Here is an 18,543-nt window from a genome sequence, read left to right as displayed (position 1 = left end):
GAATAGTCCAAAAGACTGTTAGACTCTGACAGGCCTTTGTTAATGTTTTCATACATTTGAATGTAGTGAAGCAAGACTAACATTTTGGACATTTCTATGTTTTTGATCAGTATGTTCAAATTGAGCCTTCTTTCTTTTTTGCTGTCTCTATAAATACTAATGTATTGTAATTTAATTAATGCAGTCTTTAAAATTAATAAAATAAACACAAAAAGCAAGCATGACAAGTACAGTAACTTGGTTTTTTGTTTTGTTTTTTTTGTTAGGATTTCAAAGGACCTCTGCTATCCGACTACAAGTTTGAATGGGACCGGATACTGCAAAGCCAGGGTGATACAGGTGTCTTTTTGCAGTATACACATGCTAGACTTTGCAGGTGCTGAAAAATATAAAAGATTATTTTTGATGACATTGTAGTCTAATTAACTGCTATCTTAGGTAATGATAAAAAAGAAATGGTTGGAATATAAATTTTATTGGATTTACCATAAATTACTTTGTTATTAGGTTTCGATTTTTCTCTAGGTACTTGCACCCCCACCCCTTCCCACATGTCAAAGATGTGTGTGTAAGGTTAATATGAGATCCTAATTTGCACTTTGTGTGAGGGTGTGCATGGGTGTGTGCGTGAATATGGCCTGCAGTTGATGGATATTTCATGCAAAGTTAATGATAGTAAAGAGGGCAACAAAAACTCTAGTCTGCATTCCTGGAGAAAATAAATCCACAGCAGGTCAACTGTTGGTTATAACAGACAAAAATTAAAAAGCAGTTTGAATAACCTAGGACAGAATACACAACTCTTTTTTGTGCAATCTTTTATAGAAGTACATGATGGATATTGTGACAAGAAGATTAAACATTTTCAATGTTGATGCCATGGCTCCCAGTATCTCTGCATAATTTTTCATGTAGCTTGTCAATGTAGCAGTGGCACCAAGTGCCATATTAGAATTCAGATTAGAGAAGCAGAAGCGAGGGAACCAGTAACAGTTTGTGATTTCCATACTTATATTTTTGTGCATATGACTAGCAAACAGAGTGACAATATGAACAGCTCAATTAGCAGCTCTAGCCATGATAAGCTTGATTATCAAGTAGTGAGTCTTCTGCCTAGATTTAATTGCTAAGACCAAAGTTAGTTTTACTCACCCTTGGGATGTTTATGTAAGTATTTATTAGATATTTTAAATGAGCAGGGTCCACGCCATTTGAAGCTTTATGAGGATTTGTGAGAATTATGAAATTAGCCCTGTATTTACAGTAATGGTAACTCAGTAAAATGATTTAATAGGAGTCTGATGTCATATTTCCTATTTCTAGAAATAATGATCTTTGCAGCAGCATTTTAAATTCACTGAAGGCAGTGAAACCATTGTTGTAAATAAATGTGTTAATTAATGTCTTTGTAGCAATATATCTGTAAAATGTCCAACTTTTACTATACTTTAGCTGAAACAAGTGGTAAAAGTTATGAGCTGATTCAATAAAACAAATGTTTAGGCCTACTGAGATAAAAATGACAGAGTTATCATAAATTAATGGTACTTAATTATTTTAAAATCAAATAAGAGCAACTGACAAAATGTGAAATTACCTACATTTTTGTGACAGGCCCGCATAACATAAAATTATTCCAAAGTCATCCTTATGATTAAAATGTTTTGATTTATGAAGAAAGGTAAAGCTACCCAGCATAGCCTCAGCTAAAGGAATTGTGTTAGTTTTAAAGTGACTGGTTTTAGTAAGTAGACACCAATCTGATTGTGTAGGTAGTAGTATATTGTTAAACAAAACAGCTTTATTTCCAGGCATGTGAATGTTTAGAAACATACAATTTAAACAGCAATGATATTTATAAAGTAGTTTTATATAGCAACAGGTGGAACAGATAAACTACCTTCAGTTTAAGATCACAAAACTACAGCCTGGATGGTGCTCTGACCAGTCAGCCATGCAACTCTGCAGCCATATGTTGAGAGGAAATATACAGTTACATTAAAGACTGTCTTTCTTAATTTTTTTTTTTTTTTTGGCACTCCAGGCTGGTAACTAGCATTGAAGGGAATGCAATCTGCTGTACACAAAATCCCCTTTATATAATCTTATAAAGGGGTCTGACACATTATTAGTCTCTTTTAGGTTTGATGCATGTAGATATAGTTTTAGTATTTAATACCACTGTACACTGAAGCAATTTGTGCCAGCACACAGCAAATACATTGAACATGAAAACATTCCTGCAACAGGTAGATAGTAATTTGAGCTTACATTTAGTGCCAAATACATTTTAAACTGATTGGTCCTGTTGCAGATATAAGAGTAAGTGAAGGACACTAGGGCTTAATGCTGCGAGATGCACATGTTCAAGCTCACTCTCTTTTGGCTTGTGAGCAGTGCTGCCAAAATAGGCTTTGAACCCCCAAAATGTAAAATGGATTAATTGCATTAAACCATGAATAGACATTTTACTGTGTTACATTAAAACAAGGAATCTTTCTTGCACTTTTATGCTGTTAGTTAACACAAAGTTCACTTTCATATCAAATCAAAAACAAAGTTAATTGATTTTTAATTAAAAATTAAAACACAGAATGATGGGTTCTATAAATATTCAGCCACTTTGCTTTGTCATACCTAAATATGGATTATTTTAACCAGTACTATTTCAAAGTCACATAATAAGTTTCTAACACAGCCTGAATTATTTTTCAATTCAGAGTATGCCATCAAGAACTTAGTACCCTCAGGCAATGGCATATTATATGGTTACTTTCTGTACTGTGTCAGTAATCCTGTGTAAATCATGTTAACTTTTGCTCCATTAGAAAATTAGAAGAAAAAATGTAAGATTAAATGTTTAAGCATATTTCACAACAGAGCAAACATTAATAAATACTTAAATAACAAATGCTTCTTTAAAAATTCTGTTCATAGTCCATGATAAAATTGGCATCCTCTTGTTATTTGCAGCTTCACTGACACTTTCACATTTTCAAATATACTGTATTTGATTGCATAGCATCTGTTAATATATTATGGCACAACCTCCTACCACTGTATACATTTAGCTAAGGTTAGTGAGAAGTCCCAGGTAGTGTTGGGGAATGTTACTTACACTACTCATTACTTGCAAGTGACTAAATATGTTAAATAGTTGCTAATTATAAAATATAATGCATTACAAACAGTATGTTACTTTTGTGTTTATTTTCTTTTGTATGAAACACTGCACAGTTCCCTGGCCAGCAGTTGTTATTAAAGCCTAAGCATATATATGAACATTCATGATACAGAATTGAAACACAGCCAAATTTGATCATTTTTACGTGTTTTATAAATAGTCCTTCATGTGCTGTGAAATAAATAACATCCGTCCCCAGTCTAAGGCCAGGTTTATACTTCACGCGACGCATGCTGCAGCAGACGCTCCTGCTACGCAAGCGTTTTACTGTTTATACTTGCACACATACTTTACGAATCCACCAATGCAAGATATCATCACGGTGAGAACAGGTTTGGATTTGCTGTGTTGTGAATTGCCTGGAACACCCATTAAATTCTGATGACATCTTACCACAATATCTCTGACAAAGATGTTTAATGATTAAATCCATCGATCCAGGGATGTGTCCATTCCAGCAAGTATTGGGCACGAGGCAGAAACAATCTCTAGATGGGGCATCAGCTCATTTCAAGGTAAATAAATACAAGCATTCACATACACTAGTGTCATTCTAGCGTGACCAAATCTGCATATCTTTGTAAGGAAACCAGAGCACTCTGTGGAAACCCAGCAGGAAAACATGTAAACTCCAGGAAGGGAATATCGGCAACGTGACTCCCTGCGAGACAGCAGTTCTACCGCTCTGCCACTGTGTCACCCCCATGTGTGTAATTATTAACAGTATTCATTATTTAAACGAAATTAACAATTTATCTGTAAAATGTAACATACATACTTTAATGCATTTCATCATGAAAGTGATATCAGGTATAAATCTAAAGATTCTAAATGTGCAGAGAGTTGGAATATCATAAATTTAATGTGTTCTGTGTGGTGATCTATTACTGTTTGCCGCTGCTGTCCGGTCAGGAGGAAGCCCCAGAAGAAAAAGATGGTATGTGAGACTTTTAAAATGTATCGTGTCATTACGATCGGGAATATGGGACGCTTGAATATAAAAACACCACGAAAGCCTCTGTATGTCAGCATCTTGCTTCACCACATCGAACCATTCATCAAACATTGAAGCGCGCACATCGATCCCATAGGATCCGCATAGAGGCTTTCTGTCACATGTAGATAATAAACAGAGACTCTGACGTCACATTCCAAGATTTATGGTACTGCGCAACCCAAACCCCCCCCCCAACCCAAACCCCTACCCCTACTGGTACTGCAACTCGCGCACATGTTGTGTTAATTTCTAAGGACCTGCTCAGAGGACACATCAAATGAACACTGGGAACGCGTGGCAGCCATGATGCATACGCGTTCTGAGCGTGAAGTATAAGTGAGCCCTAAGCCTCCAAAGATTCATGGAATGAGCACTGGCCACTAAGCAGATATAGATCACACTGTTTCACCAAAGGTATAGCAAATAACTGAATGGAAAACTACACCAACACTTTATTAATAGGTTTCTGTTACTGGAGTGCACACATCACACTATTTTCTGCTTGGCTGTGCAATTGAGCCCCACCACGTTTGTTTTTGCTTTACACACAGTAGTGCTGTGGTAATCCCGCAACTTCAAACTGGAGGTATTACATTTACCCCTCCATACATGCAGGCTTTAATACATACCTGTAACTTCAGTTCTTTTCACATGATTGCACGATACACAAGTTCTTAACCTCTTCTTCACTAACTGTCACCAGATGGCAGGAGCACAAGTATGCACTGTGTTACCGACCCCAGTAGGAAACATCTTTGTGAAAACATGCAATACTTCTGCAACATAATGCAGTAATTGTAATTAAATTTTTTTTTTTTTTTGGCAGTATCTGGAATAAACTTCCACAGTAACACTATCTGGGTTTTTTAAGTAACACAGGTATTTTTACTTCATTAAAGTATGCATTGGGTTAGGTTACTCTTTACTTTAAAAAGTAAGCTGATTACATTACGCATGTTACCTTTACTATGTAACCCCCAACATTGGTCCCAGGGGATTAATGATTCTGCTAAACTTGTTGTTTATTTTTTATTACCAATAATATGATTAAGGTGCCTCTGCATAATCTGTGCAGTATGTCTTAAAGCATCCTAACACAAACTTAACGTATCTCAAAGTAATAAAAATTGGATGCTTACCTGAGCATGTCTTGTTCGAAATTATTTCAATATAGACTTCAGCTCTCTTTGACCGTATACTTGATAAGACTTACCAAAAACTATTTTGATAGATGCTTGTTTAGTCCACCAACTAGGAATCTGTTACTAAATAGTCTAGCATAATTTATACATTTTCTTTTTGCACTACTAAGCAAATGTGGGTGATAAAACACAGTTTCAGGGCAGCGTGATCTTTCTATGTTTTATATAAGAGAAATGATTGTTATATTGAACTAGGCAGGTTAGATAGATAGATAGATAGATAGATAGATAGATAGATAGATAGATAGATAGATAGATAGATAGATAGATAGATAGATAGATAGATAGATAGATAGATACATACATACATACATACATACATACATACATACATACATACATACATACATACATACATACATACATACTTTATTAATCCCAATGGGAAATTCACATTCTTCAGCAGCAGCATACTGATACAATAAATAATATTAAATTAAAGAATGATAATAATACAGGTGAAAAAAAACAGACAATAACTATGTATAATGTTAAATATTAACGTTTACCCCCCCTGGTGGAATTAAAGAGTCGCATAGTTTGGGGGAGGAACGATCTCCTCAATCTGTCTGTGGAGCAGGACAGTGACAGCAGTCTGTCGCTGAAGCTGCTCTTCTGTCTGGAGATGACATTATTTAGTGGATGCAGTGGATTCTCCATAATTGATAGGAGCCTGCTGAGCGCCCTTCGCTCTGCCACAGATGTTAAACTGTCCAGCTCCATGCCAACAATAGAGCCTGCCTTCCTCACCAGTTTGTCCAGGCGTGAGGCGTCTTTCCTCTTAATGCTGCCTCCCCAGCACACCACTGCGTAGAAGAGGGCGCTCGCCACAACTGTTTGATAGAACATCTGCAGCATCTTATTGCAGATGTTGAAGGAAGCCAGCCTTCTAAGGAAGTATAACCGGCTTTGTCCTTTCTTGCACAGCGCATCAGTATTGGCAGTCCAGTCTAATTTATCATCCAGCTGCACTCCCAGATATTTATAGGTCTGCACCATCTGCACACAGTCACCTTTGATGATCACTGGGTCTATGAGGGGTCTGGGCCTCCTAAAATCCACCACCAGCTCCTTGGTTTTGCTGGTGTTCAGGTGTAGGTGGTTTGAGTCGGACCATTTAACAAAGTCATTGATTAGGTCCCTATACTCCTCCTCCAGCCCATTCCTGATACAGCCCACGATAGCAGTGTCATCAGCGAACTTTTGCACATGGCAGGACTCCGAGTTGTATTGGAAGTCCGATGTATATAGGCTGAACAGGACCGGAGAAAGTACAGTCCCTTGTGGCGCTCCTGTGTTGCTGACCGCAATGTCAGACGTGCAGTTCCCAAGACGCACATACTGAGGTCTGTCTTTAAGATAGTCCACGATCCATGCCACTAGGTATGAATCTAATCCCATCTCTGTCAGCTTGTCCCTAAGGAGCAGAGGTTGGATTGTGTTGAAGGCGCTAGAGAAGTCTAGAAACATAATTCTTACAGCACCACTGCCTCTGTCCAAGTGAGAGAGGGATCGGTGTAGCATATAGATGATGGCATCTTCCGCTCCCACCTTCTCCTGATATGCAAACTGCAGAGGGTCAAGGGCGTGTTGAACCTGTGGCCTAAGGTGGTGAAGCAGCAGCCTCTCCATGGTCTTCATCACATGTGATGTCAGAGCAACAGGCCGAAAGTCATTCAGCTCACTAGGACGTGATACCTTTGGGACTGGGGTGATACAAGATGTTTTCCAAAGCCTCGGGACTCTCCCCTGTTCCAGGCTCAGGTTGAAGATGCGCTGTAGAGGACCCCCCAGCTCCGATGCACAGACCTTCAGCAGTCGTGGCGATACTCCATCTGGACCCGCTGCTTTGCTGGCACGAAGTCTCCTCAGCTCTCTGCTCACTTGCGCTGTTGTTATTATGGGTGGGGATGTTTTTCCTATGCTGGTATCAGCAGAAGGATGTGTGGAGGGTGCAGTACTCCGAGGTGAGAGTGAGAGTGGGTTAGGGTGGTCAAACCTGTTAAAAAAGTTGTTCATTTGGTTTGCTCTCTTCACGTCTCTCTCAATGGTGGTACCCCGCTTCGAACTGCAGCCAGTGATGATCTTCATCCCATCCCACACTTCCTTCATGCTGTTATTCTGCAACTTCTGCTCCAGCTTTCTCCTGTACTGCTCCTTCGCCGCCCTGAGTTGGACTCGGAGTTCCTTCTGCACGCGCTTGAGCTCATGCTGATCACCGTCTTTAAAAGCCCTTTTCTTCTGATTCAAAAGGCCCTTGATGTCACTTGTAATCCATGGCTTGTTGTTAGCATAGCAGCGTACTGTTCTTACTGGAACTACAATGTCCATACAGAAGTTGATGTAGTCAGTAGTGCAGTCAACAACTTCCTCAATGTTCTCATTATGAGATCCCTGCAGGATATCCCAGTCTGTAGTTCCAAAAAGTTCTCTCAGAGTATTCTCAGCCTCCAGGGTCCACTTCCTGAATGATCGTGTAGTTGTAGGTAGGACTCTAACTTTTGGTTTATAGTGAGGCTGAAGCTGAACCAGGTTATGATCTCCTTTCCCAAGCGCAGGCAGCGGGGTGGCGCTGTATGCGTCTTTAACGTTTGCATACAGTAAATCAATAGTCTTATTTCCCCGGGTGTTACAGTCCATACAGGTTATACAGTACTACAATCTCAATCTGCTTTCTTAGGTTTATTGAAGTACAGGAGTATTAAACCTGCAAAGGCAATAGCAAAACCAAGAGAGGAATGCACCAGAGCTGTTTTCTTAATGATGTAATTAACTGACATTTATCTTGGCATCCTACAGTGCCTTAGGGTATAAAAAAAAAAACTTGGCTGCTTAATGGTAAAAATCACATGAAGCATTTTTTACTCCAGGTAAAATAATATGTCCACTGTACAACAGAATTTCCCACCAGACATCAACTATTGTGCTTCTCCCGTGCCCTTTCCATCTGATATTTCAATTATTCTGCTGCGTCATAAAGAAAACAATTTTAACAAAGAGCACTAAACTGCATGTTTTTACAGATTATATTGCCAGTTGCTTTAAGTACTAGAGTTTGATCACAGTTAACTAAAAATTAATTATCAAAACAAATAAAAAAATGATAGTCATGCTTTTTATTTAAATACATATTTTAGTTGAAAGAACACCTGAAAACGTTGTGGAAAAAAGTGAAGAGATTGGTAAAGACTTGCTTACAACTTATTTATTCATATTCCTTAGAAATGTATCCTGTTTGGATTATATTGTATGTTGTTTAATTTTAGTGAGGCATTCCTCTTTACCCTGTTTCAGTTAAAATGTGATATCTTATAATACCTTGGTTTCAAACATTCATTAGAATATGATTGCTGTTTTACAAGCTTTTCCAATTCCTTCCATGTTCCTTTCCAGTTTGCAGGAAATTAACAACTCTAGCAGTGAATGTTCTTTCAACCCAGAATGTCTTCAGGACCCTGCAGCCATTGCTATTTTACAGCACCTTCTCCGGTAACACAAACTTTCTCACAAAAAAGCTTACTTCCTGGGTCAGCAAGAACTTGCGGTACCTATGCACAGCACTAGATATAAACTAGTGGTATGATTATATTTTCGTATTTACATACCTGGAAGTCCTGGAACATTGTAAAACCAAAGACAAAAATAATGTCAGTATTAACATTATTTAAGATTTTTATATTAAGAGCTGTGGTAATTAACCCCAACATAGATAGACACGCAGACTTTTGCTTTGCCTTTTCACACAGCACACAGTGCCCAAATCACCCACAGCACTATTGCTCTGTCCTTTTCGGTCCTTTTCCCTGTTCTTTCTTTTCTTTTGCCATTTCCACTCCTCTTCTCACAAGCTCTGTCCTCCACCTCCTGACACCGGCTGCCTAAATGGAGTGAGGCAGCCTCTTTTATATCACACCCAGTAGTGCTCCAGGTGCTCTCAGATTGGTTTCTGGTAGCACTCCGGGTTGTGGCGGAAGTGCTGCATGTGCACCGGGATGTACTCCAGGTGTTTCCGGATCTTCTTCTGGCAGCACTTCTGAGTGTGGCGGAAATGCTGTCGTCCAGAGCTCTGCAAGTGTCCACAGACCCCAATAGGGCTGAGCTTCCAAGCTCCAAGCCCATGGTCCCGACTTACTCCAGGGGGGTCACCCCCTCGTTTTCTGGGGGAGGTAGTGTCCCCGATATGTTGTTTCCCCCAGTCCTTCCATCACAGGGGTATCCTGGTTGAATAAGCTCCCTAGTCGTCTGCCACAGAGCTTAAAAAGGTAAATGGAAAATAGGAGTCACTTTTCCAACAGATGCTTAACCATTATATGTGTAGATATAATTTTTAAATTAACAATTCTTGTAAATCTGACTTTAGTACAAGTCATTTGATTTTTTTATTCCAAGAAAATTCTATACTAACTTTAATTTCCTACTTATATAATTTTTGTCTTTTCTTTTACTTGAAATAAATCTGAAACTTCTATCAGTGATGAGTACAACCATCCATAACATAAGATACCATGCTTGTGATATAAATATTTTATAAGAATTATCTTGTTATTGATAATATTGATAGAATTGTTCTCCAACTTATGGTTTTAGGTATGATGAAGTGCTGTTCCAGTCTTCAAAAAATCTTCAGCCTAGGCATCTTGTCAACTTTTTGCTAATGCTTTGGTATGTAATTATTTTAAATGTACAAGTCTAATTGTAATGGTAAGCATACTGTACAATATATTTATGCTGGTAAAATATTAAATATTCCTTGCTTTCTGGAAATATAATTCAGACATAAATATATGGCAGAAAAAAAAATGCAGCTGATATTTTTTCAGAACTAACTTTCAACACTGCTTTGCTCAGATTATGGCTTCAGTATCTTTTTGGGGTCAGGTTGGTATACTTTTGTCTAACCTCAAAGTTTCAGTGAATGAATAATGATTTAATATGAATTTTACACCACATGTGAATCCCCTTCTTTGGTGTTATCAAAAGAGTAGTCAATATTTTGCTGATTGTTGCTTTTTTCCTGCAGTATATGGTATGGTTTGGATCTTAAAATTGGTCAGACTAATTAGTGTGCCTACTAATATATCACAGCAATACCCAGATAATATGTTTTATGCTAAGCCAGTTCTCAGTTACTTGGCCTAGTTTTTTGAAGTACTGTACAGTTATTCAACTTAATGGCTTTTCCAGCAATTGTTGTATACTTTCTACTTTTAACCATGTTTTATAACATACAAAAATGTATATCAGAGGTTACAGTGCAAAAGGTGCACACCACACATACAACTATGATAAAAGTGGAGATAGTCCTTTCTATGAATAATGAAATCCATTCTGTTTACTAGATTTTCACTGCACTCAGTACACATGACAATATTATCACTTTTACTACCACTGCAAGTGTTAGTGATAATTTGCATTACCTGGTTAATGTTAACTTCATGTTGATTTTTCTTTTCTAGTCGCCTTGCAGCTGTTGCTCATAAAACTCTGCCTGTCAAGAATAGCCCTCAGGAATTAGCTCAGGTATGTAGTATTTGACATAACGTGTACAGTCTCCTGACTAGCAATAAATCGGTAAATATATTTAACAAGAGGACATTTATCACATCATTGAAGATAACAATGCCATGTCTCAACTTCAAACATATCCATAGCTATTACTCTGTTGTTGCGTACGTAATATTTTAGTGTTAACGGTTTGCTTTTAAATTCAGACTTCTCACTTTACAGTCAGTATATCAAAGAATCAAGTATATATTTTTTTTTGCCCATCCAGTGTTTTTTTTATCTTTTATTGAATTTATTAAAAGCATGTAACACTCCATACAATCAAGTTAAGCTTTAACAAAACTAAATTCAATTCAACACCCACCCATGAGAAAGAGAGGAAGGCCAACAGCCAGAGTAAAACTTTTGAGAGAAGTATAGAGGGAAAGGAGTCTTTCTCCCCAATTAAGTGCTTATTCTAAAATGTTATTGATTAGATCCTGCCAGATTTTAAAAAAGTTTTGCACAGATCCCCTAAGTGAGAATTTGATTTTTTCCAATTTCAAATGGTATAAAGCATCAGTTACTCACTGACTTAAAAGAGGAGAGTTAGGATTCTTCCAGTTGATCAAGATAAGTCTACGTGCCAATAGTGTAGTAAAGGCAATTACAGCTTGCCTTTCTCCACTTTAAGCCCATCTGGGAGAACACCAAACAGAGCTGTTAATGTGTTAGGAGTGATTGTGACACCAAGACTGTCTGAGAGGCATTTAAAGATTTTTGGCCAAAATTATGTTCATTTGGTGCATGCCCAAAACATATGGCCCAGTGAAGCAGGAGATTGATTGCAAAGCTTGTAGGTTGGATCTTGCCCTGGAACCAGTGCTTTTGAACTACTCCATTTTATTGACTTTGCTAATAGTTGCAGCTGTTGCATATACTCCTGATTTCTTCCATATAGCCATAAATTATTTTTTCCATTGTCTGTCTTTACAGAATCTGCCAATAAAAATTGCTACTTGCAGACCTGTTCCCTGAATGCTGGCAAGGTTTTCCACCTCTCACTTTTAGGGTTCATGAAAAAGAGGTTTTGAGTGGAATGGTGAAAATGTAAAATGACTTTAAATCAGTCATTGTCCTGAACAGTTCAATATCCAGACAGAATACACTTTAATTCTTAGTCTTATAGTAGCAGTAATGGTTTACATGCAAAGATGTAGTTAGACTTAACATTGACAAATGTAAATCATATTTAACTGTAACAACCAGATTTACCGGCTATTTAGTTGAGCCTGATGAAATTTTGTGAGTTAGGACATATGTACTCATATAAATAAACAGTTGTATTATGTATATGTAAATGGCCTCAGATTGGTGTTCAGCATACCAATATACATTGACACAAAAATGTATTTTTTACAGGTTATCTATATTTTTTTTTCTTCAAATTGAATAGTGTCACATCTTCAGCCAAAGTATAATATTAGGAACTCTGAGTGAACAAATACTATGAAAATGTTAATATTTATTTTAATCTTATGCAGTACCATGTGAAAATCTAATTGCCCTGTGTACTCTTAAGTACAGGCCCATACCACCTTCATTTCAGAACAGGACATCCACCTGAAACTAAGCATGTTCGGCCCTGGTCAGTTCCTGCATGGGAGACCAACCAGGAAAAGCTTGGGTTTCTGCTGGAAGAGGTGTTCTTGAGACCAGCAGGAGACGCTTACCCTGTGTTCTGATTGTGGATCCTAATGCCCCAGTGCAGTGAAACGGACATTCTGCAGAAAAATGGTGCCATCCTTCAAATGAGGTGTAAAATTAAGGACCTGACTCTTTCTGGTCATAAAAGATATCTGAACATCCTTCATAAAGTGTAGGGAGTATCCCCAATGTCCTGGCTAAATTGCCCACCATGGCCTAGTCACACTGGCCCCCTTAACCATCCCCTGTCTCTAATTGGCTAACTATCTCTCACCTGTTCAGCACCTAAGAGCTAATGTGTGGTGAGCATACTGGTGCAAAAATGGCTGCTGTTGCATCGTTCACGTGGATGCTACACATTAGTTATAGTTGAAGTAGCTTCCTGCTCACTACCTAAAGTTTCTTTGAGCAGTGAGAAAAGCGCTATATAAATGTAAAGATCTATTATTATAACAGGTTATGCCATTTTAACAGCACTAACTACAACCACACTTTTCCTGTACGTATTGACCGTTCTGTCTAAATTAGATTTTTCATGAAAGCTTCGATCAGTGTTACATAATAGATGCCTAGCTACTTGTATGAAATGGATGCGTAACTCTGGTATGGACTTTTATCCCACCAATTCTCTACCCTTTCTTAACAACTATCACTTTTTAAATACATCATTTTTGTCTTCAAACCCCTCACTATTTGTAGACATAGCTGTAACAATAGCATTTCTCAAGACACAAATTTAAACATTCATAATGTTTACTGTTCCTGTTGTTCTGATTTTGTTTCATGAATGATCTGGTCATCTAAATCTCTTACACTCTAGATCCAAGTTTACAAAGAATTGCAGCTAGCATGAAGTACATAAACAATTTTCTTTGTTATGAATTTTTTTTGTGGTATACAGAGATGTTAGTGTTTACAGAATAAATTATTTTAGGCAAGCTTAATATGTAGACTTAATGGTAATATTTAACAAAGAGGCATTATGTACTGCTTAGTGTGTTGACTCAAGAGCGATGTATAGTTGGGAAAGAGGTATTATGTACTGATTTCTACCATGTGTGACTCTCGTCCACTCAGCTAAGCCACATATACACAAAATCTGCTGTCTCAGTTTCATGGCTTTATTCTGCTTGGCACAACTGCATTTTCTCAAATAAACACATCAACATTTGAAGTCAGCAGGGGGCAGGATGAGCAAAGGTTTACTGGTCTGTGAAGCTCATTTTAAAGTAAAGATATGTTGTTTGCTGATTTGGCAGGACACAATTTTGTAGATATTCACATTCCTAGATCCTAATTGATGAACCTGTCTGAATAGGGGAAAACAGTCTTGTCCAGCCTTCCAGGGTATTTTTTTGGTTTGAAGCACCACCAAATCTGAGGAAGACTTGGAAAGTGTCGAATTATCCATAAATTAATATCTCAATCAGACTTGAGGTTAGGTAACATCATAGGGGAGTATACATTTGGTTCTGTGTGGGAAGCAGGTCACAGATGCCACTGCCCCTGTACAAACCATAAGGTTTTTTTTTTTGGAATTGAGGAATAATTTCTCATGCTGTTAAACATTTTCTTGATTTTGCATAGTCAGCTTTCAGGTATGTTGTCATTGGAAGGTCTACGATTATATAGTATATGCATGATTGTGTTCTGCATTGTCACATTCATGGAATAGCAGAATGCCTTGAGTAGAAAGTCAAAGTGAAAAGTCTACTGTATATCAGCAGCTTCCTTTAGAGAGATACTCAGACAGAAAAGATGCACAGATCAATTAATTTCCATTTATTGGCCTAAAGCAATTCTTTTGGTATGCATGCATAATTATAAAATGCCTTTACTTTGGTAGATGAAAAGAACTATACAGCTGGACAACATAGCTTTCTGCCTTTAAGATTTATTTTAACATTAGTTCACAGTACAATACAGTGGAACCTCGGGTCACGACCGTAATTTGTTCCAAAACAATGGTCGCAACACGATTTGGTCGTGACCCAGAGTAATTTCCCCCATAGGATTGTAAATACAATTAATCATTCCAGACTGTACGAGCTGTATGTAAATATATATATGCTCTCTCTCTCTTGCTCGCTTGCTTGCTGCACAGGGAGAGACTGAACATGTGCGGAAATAATTGCCGCATACGAACCAGAAGGGAAACTGGCTTGTTCGTCACCCACGTGTGTGGTCGTGAACAGATGCAAAAGTTTGGCAAACTTTTTGGTCATACCCGATTTGTACATGGTCCGAGACGTTCGTGACCCGAGTTTCCACTGTATTTGTTTTTTATGTGCCAAGTGTATTTTTTTTAAATATTTCTGTCATGTATTTTTAACTAAAAAAGATTGTACACTTACTAGATAAGATTCCTAATTAAACTACTGCCTCAGCTCAAATAACAAAAGTGGACATTTCCTGTAACACAGATATAGATTGTCTCATTTGTCATCTATACATAACAGGTATCGAGTCAAACAGTTCATACATTTTCTTGTAATTTGAGAGGTCAAAAAAAGGATTTAAGTAATTCTGAATTTCAGCCTTCAATGATCCAGACTTACAAAAGCATTATTTGATTAAAAGACAGGTTCATTTAACATCATCTAGCTATAATCAGCTGTAGGTGACATTATGACAGAAGTATGAATATCAGAAGTATATTATTACATAGTTAAGGACTGGATTGGTTGGATTAAGTGGTTTGGAGGTGTCATCACCGTGCACTGAGGAAGAGTAACTTGCATTCTGGGCTACAGGAATTCTCCTTTAACTCAACAGGTTTTATTACTTATTGTTCTGCTTGGTATCTTGAGTCAATAAGAACGAGATGACAGATTTTAGCCCCAGAGTTAACTGACTAGTAGCGAGTGTGGCACAGACCTGTTGGTTACAATTAAACCCCTAATTTGAATAATATACTGTTAACCACTGTGTATAGAGCAACAGCCATGCATATGTAAGTAGAGGCTTACTGACAAAAATAAATATTAGGAGCCAAAAACATTAAAAAGAGCAAAAAATAAAAAGTAAATTGTCTTAATTATTTAACTGTGTCAAGGCTATAAAAAAGGATAAAATCCACTACTTACAAGAGCACATGAGATGTTTAGTGTTCTTGCTAGACACTAAACATTTTCTTAATGTCTCATTATTGGCAATCTTCTAATTACATTAATGTTCTTTCTGTTGTTTCCTAGGCAAGGCTGCAGCTTTTTAAGGGGACCTGCACTGTTCTCGCCAATGGCATGAGGCTGCTTGGCATTAAACCAGTGATAAAGATGTGATTCTGCCTTTAATTTGTTTTTTAATGCATAGTTGTGTCAACTGTCCAAAAACATAGTATACGCAAGAAAACTGCAGTACAAAAATTAATGAATTTATTTCAAATCTTCTTTATAAAAAATAAAAATTAAATTGATATATTAAAGCTGCCGATTTCTCATTTTTCTTTCTAATCTTGCATTTTTTTTGCAGGATTTTCTGACATTCGTCTTTGTATTAACAATCACCAGGTATCACTAGGCCCAAAACAGTGATTGGGACAGTGCTGATTAGCTTATTACATGTACATTACAATAGGTAGAGATAGTGGCACACTCAGTGGGTTTGGCCCAGAATGAAATTCGGTACAGAAATGCTACACATAACAGCCTATTCACTAAGGGTCTCAACTCTTTTTATCTTATTATTTAATATTTTGGTGACACTGATTTTTTTTTCTTTTATGTTCTTGTACATTTTAGTGGCAGCCATTCAGAATAACAGTCTTTATAAAATAAACACCAGTCCTTACAGTGTGCTGCTGTGATGAGTGGTCCATGGAATTGGGATAATTTTAAATAAATGAGTGTGCCCCAAAAGGTGCAGGACTCCAGTCGGGTGCAGGTGAGCGTAGGCATGCTTTGTACTGAAGCTGATTGGGGTACTTGGCCAATCCTGCTGCATACTTGTTGGGCCCCTCAGTTATGCCTCGGTGTGAGGCAGTTTGTTGCACGTGCACCCAATTAGGTAGTAAAGTTAAAAGGAACCTGCATGGAATAAAGGGGGAAGTTGAGGAATGAGCCTAGAACGAGTAATAGAAAGAAAGAATCAGGAGTAATAAGCAAAGACGGAGGATGAAAGAAGGGATGATGGAGGCAGTAGGCAGACAAACAGTGTGCAGGTGGATGGAGACAGACAGCTGGGAAGAATGGTCTCTGAGGGAGTATAGGAGGGACGCTCGAAGGAGGCAAAAGAGGGTCAACACGGCTGTATGTTGACGAGGAGCTGGAGTGACCAAATCCTCGCAGTGAACTCCTGCATAAGATAAATGGAGAGAGAAAAGGCTCAGATAGTAAGCACCCAGCAGGGACCTGGGCCTGTTTCAGAGTGGTGGCCGTGCCTGTCAGCTGGACGTCTCTTCATGCTGAGTGATCCATGGTGGGTAAGCTGGGGAGATGTCTGTTCTTAGGAGGCACCGGGGCTTACACTTCCTTGACTGTGCATTATGTAAACCTTTTATCTGCCATGGATTTTAACTCCGTTTATCTGAACATATTTGTGGAGATTTTAACCTCATGGGAATTGCTCCTGTTGTAATGGATTATTTATTTATTGGAGAGGATTTTAAACTTCACTATTGAGCACTTGAATTGGTTGGACTTTAATAAAAGCACTTTATTCACTTTTTTTTACACCTACCCCTTGCTTGTATGTGTGTGTCCTCATCTGCCTGGTTCATCTTGGTTACGTATTATCGATGGTGGTGAGTTCAAGAGCCTCCCTGGATGCTTCAGGTGCTTGGAGACAAACCACACTGTCACAGCCTCATTTGAATTTATACTTCTAATAATGTTAAATAAAATATATACAATATGAAAGCCAGTGCCATGTAAAAGAAGAGAATAGTGAAAAAAATAGACTTCATCAAGCCAACAAATTCACCTCATTTAACACATATTGTGCATCCATAAAGGTAAAGATACCCTAGATGACTGAAACTCTGCAGTGTTTTTCATTATATTGAGTCTGCATTATCATGTCAAAGCAGTGTTTTACACTTCAGTTATGTACGGTGTGTATAAAGCAGACATTGTGGTGTAGAATAGAACATTCTGCTGCTAAACAAAACTCCAGAGTGTAATTTATGGATCCATCTATTTGTTTTCTTCCTATAGACACTGATAGAACCATGCAACTGCAGAGTTACGTAGGCTGACAGAGGGTTATCACCCTTACATAGAAGAAAAAAAAGTAATCTGGTACATTCATTAACATTTTATTATTCTGAAAACTGTATTTTTTAAGGATGTCAGATGTGGTGCCGTCATCTTTTGGGTTTGAATCCTGTGCTTAGCTGCTGCTGTCATCGACTTTGCATGTTTTATCCATGTCTGTCTGTCTATCTGTGTGTATGTGGATCCTCCGAATACCCAGACCTCTGCTCAGGGTTGGTTATTCTTTTTGCTCAGTAGACCATTGTATATGTCTGATTCACTCAGTTGGTCTAATTTTTTTTTCTCTTTGTGTACAGTAATGAACAATTTTTATCAATATCATATTTTTAAACTGTTACATTCACAAAAATTTCTTAATTATGCTTTAATGTGTGAGCTCTTTTTTTTGGTGTCGGCAATTTACTACTAGGGAAAAAAAGTATCATATTTTGTAGCACATAATCAGCATCATCTGTGCAAGACAGTATATGGTGAGACATCTTAGGGCATTGATCGCATATGATAAGCCTAAAGCCAAAAATTAAAGTGACACATAAATAGTCCCTTTTTATGTCAGAATAACCAGGACAATAAAATTTCAGACTATTCTGCTCCCAAACACCATGTTAGTGAGGTGTTTCTCCGAAGACCATCTGTATGGAGTGTATGCTGCTATGCTGGTTGTAGTTTTACTGACCAAGAAAGTCAAAGGTAGAGAATCTGTATACTTTAATATAGGCTTCTGACAAGAAGTTATACAAAGTATGAAAGATGTAT

The 18,543-nt window shown here is 37.8% G+C and overlaps 1 protein-coding gene across 1 annotated transcript in view; it reads left to right on the top strand.

The window, feature by feature from the left end:
- The window catches only part of rars2 (arginyl-tRNA synthetase 2, mitochondrial), a 119,083-nt gene extending 103,141 nt beyond the window's left edge, over positions 1 to 15,942 (top strand). The window contains exons 16-20 of the mRNA XM_028797531.2: positions 267 to 376; positions 8,777 to 8,872; positions 9,971 to 10,045; positions 10,840 to 10,903; positions 15,769 to 15,942. Of these exons, the coding sequence (XP_028653364.2) occupies positions 267 to 376; positions 8,777 to 8,872; positions 9,971 to 10,045; positions 10,840 to 10,903; positions 15,769 to 15,855 (432 nt within the window). The 3' untranslated portion in view covers positions 15,856 to 15,942. The remainder of the gene's footprint in view (positions 1 to 266; positions 377 to 8,776; positions 8,873 to 9,970; positions 10,046 to 10,839; positions 10,904 to 15,768) is intronic.
- Positions 15,943 to 18,543: the final 2,601 nt, after the last annotated feature.

This window comes from Erpetoichthys calabaricus, chromosome 3 (assembly GCF_900747795.2).
Source record: "Erpetoichthys calabaricus chromosome 3, fErpCal1.3, whole genome shotgun sequence".
NCBI classification, from domain to species: domain Eukaryota; kingdom Metazoa; phylum Chordata; class Cladistia; order Polypteriformes; family Polypteridae; genus Erpetoichthys; species Erpetoichthys calabaricus.
Note: the sequence above shows the minus strand (reverse complement) of the source record. Positions and strands in the feature narration are given on the sequence as shown.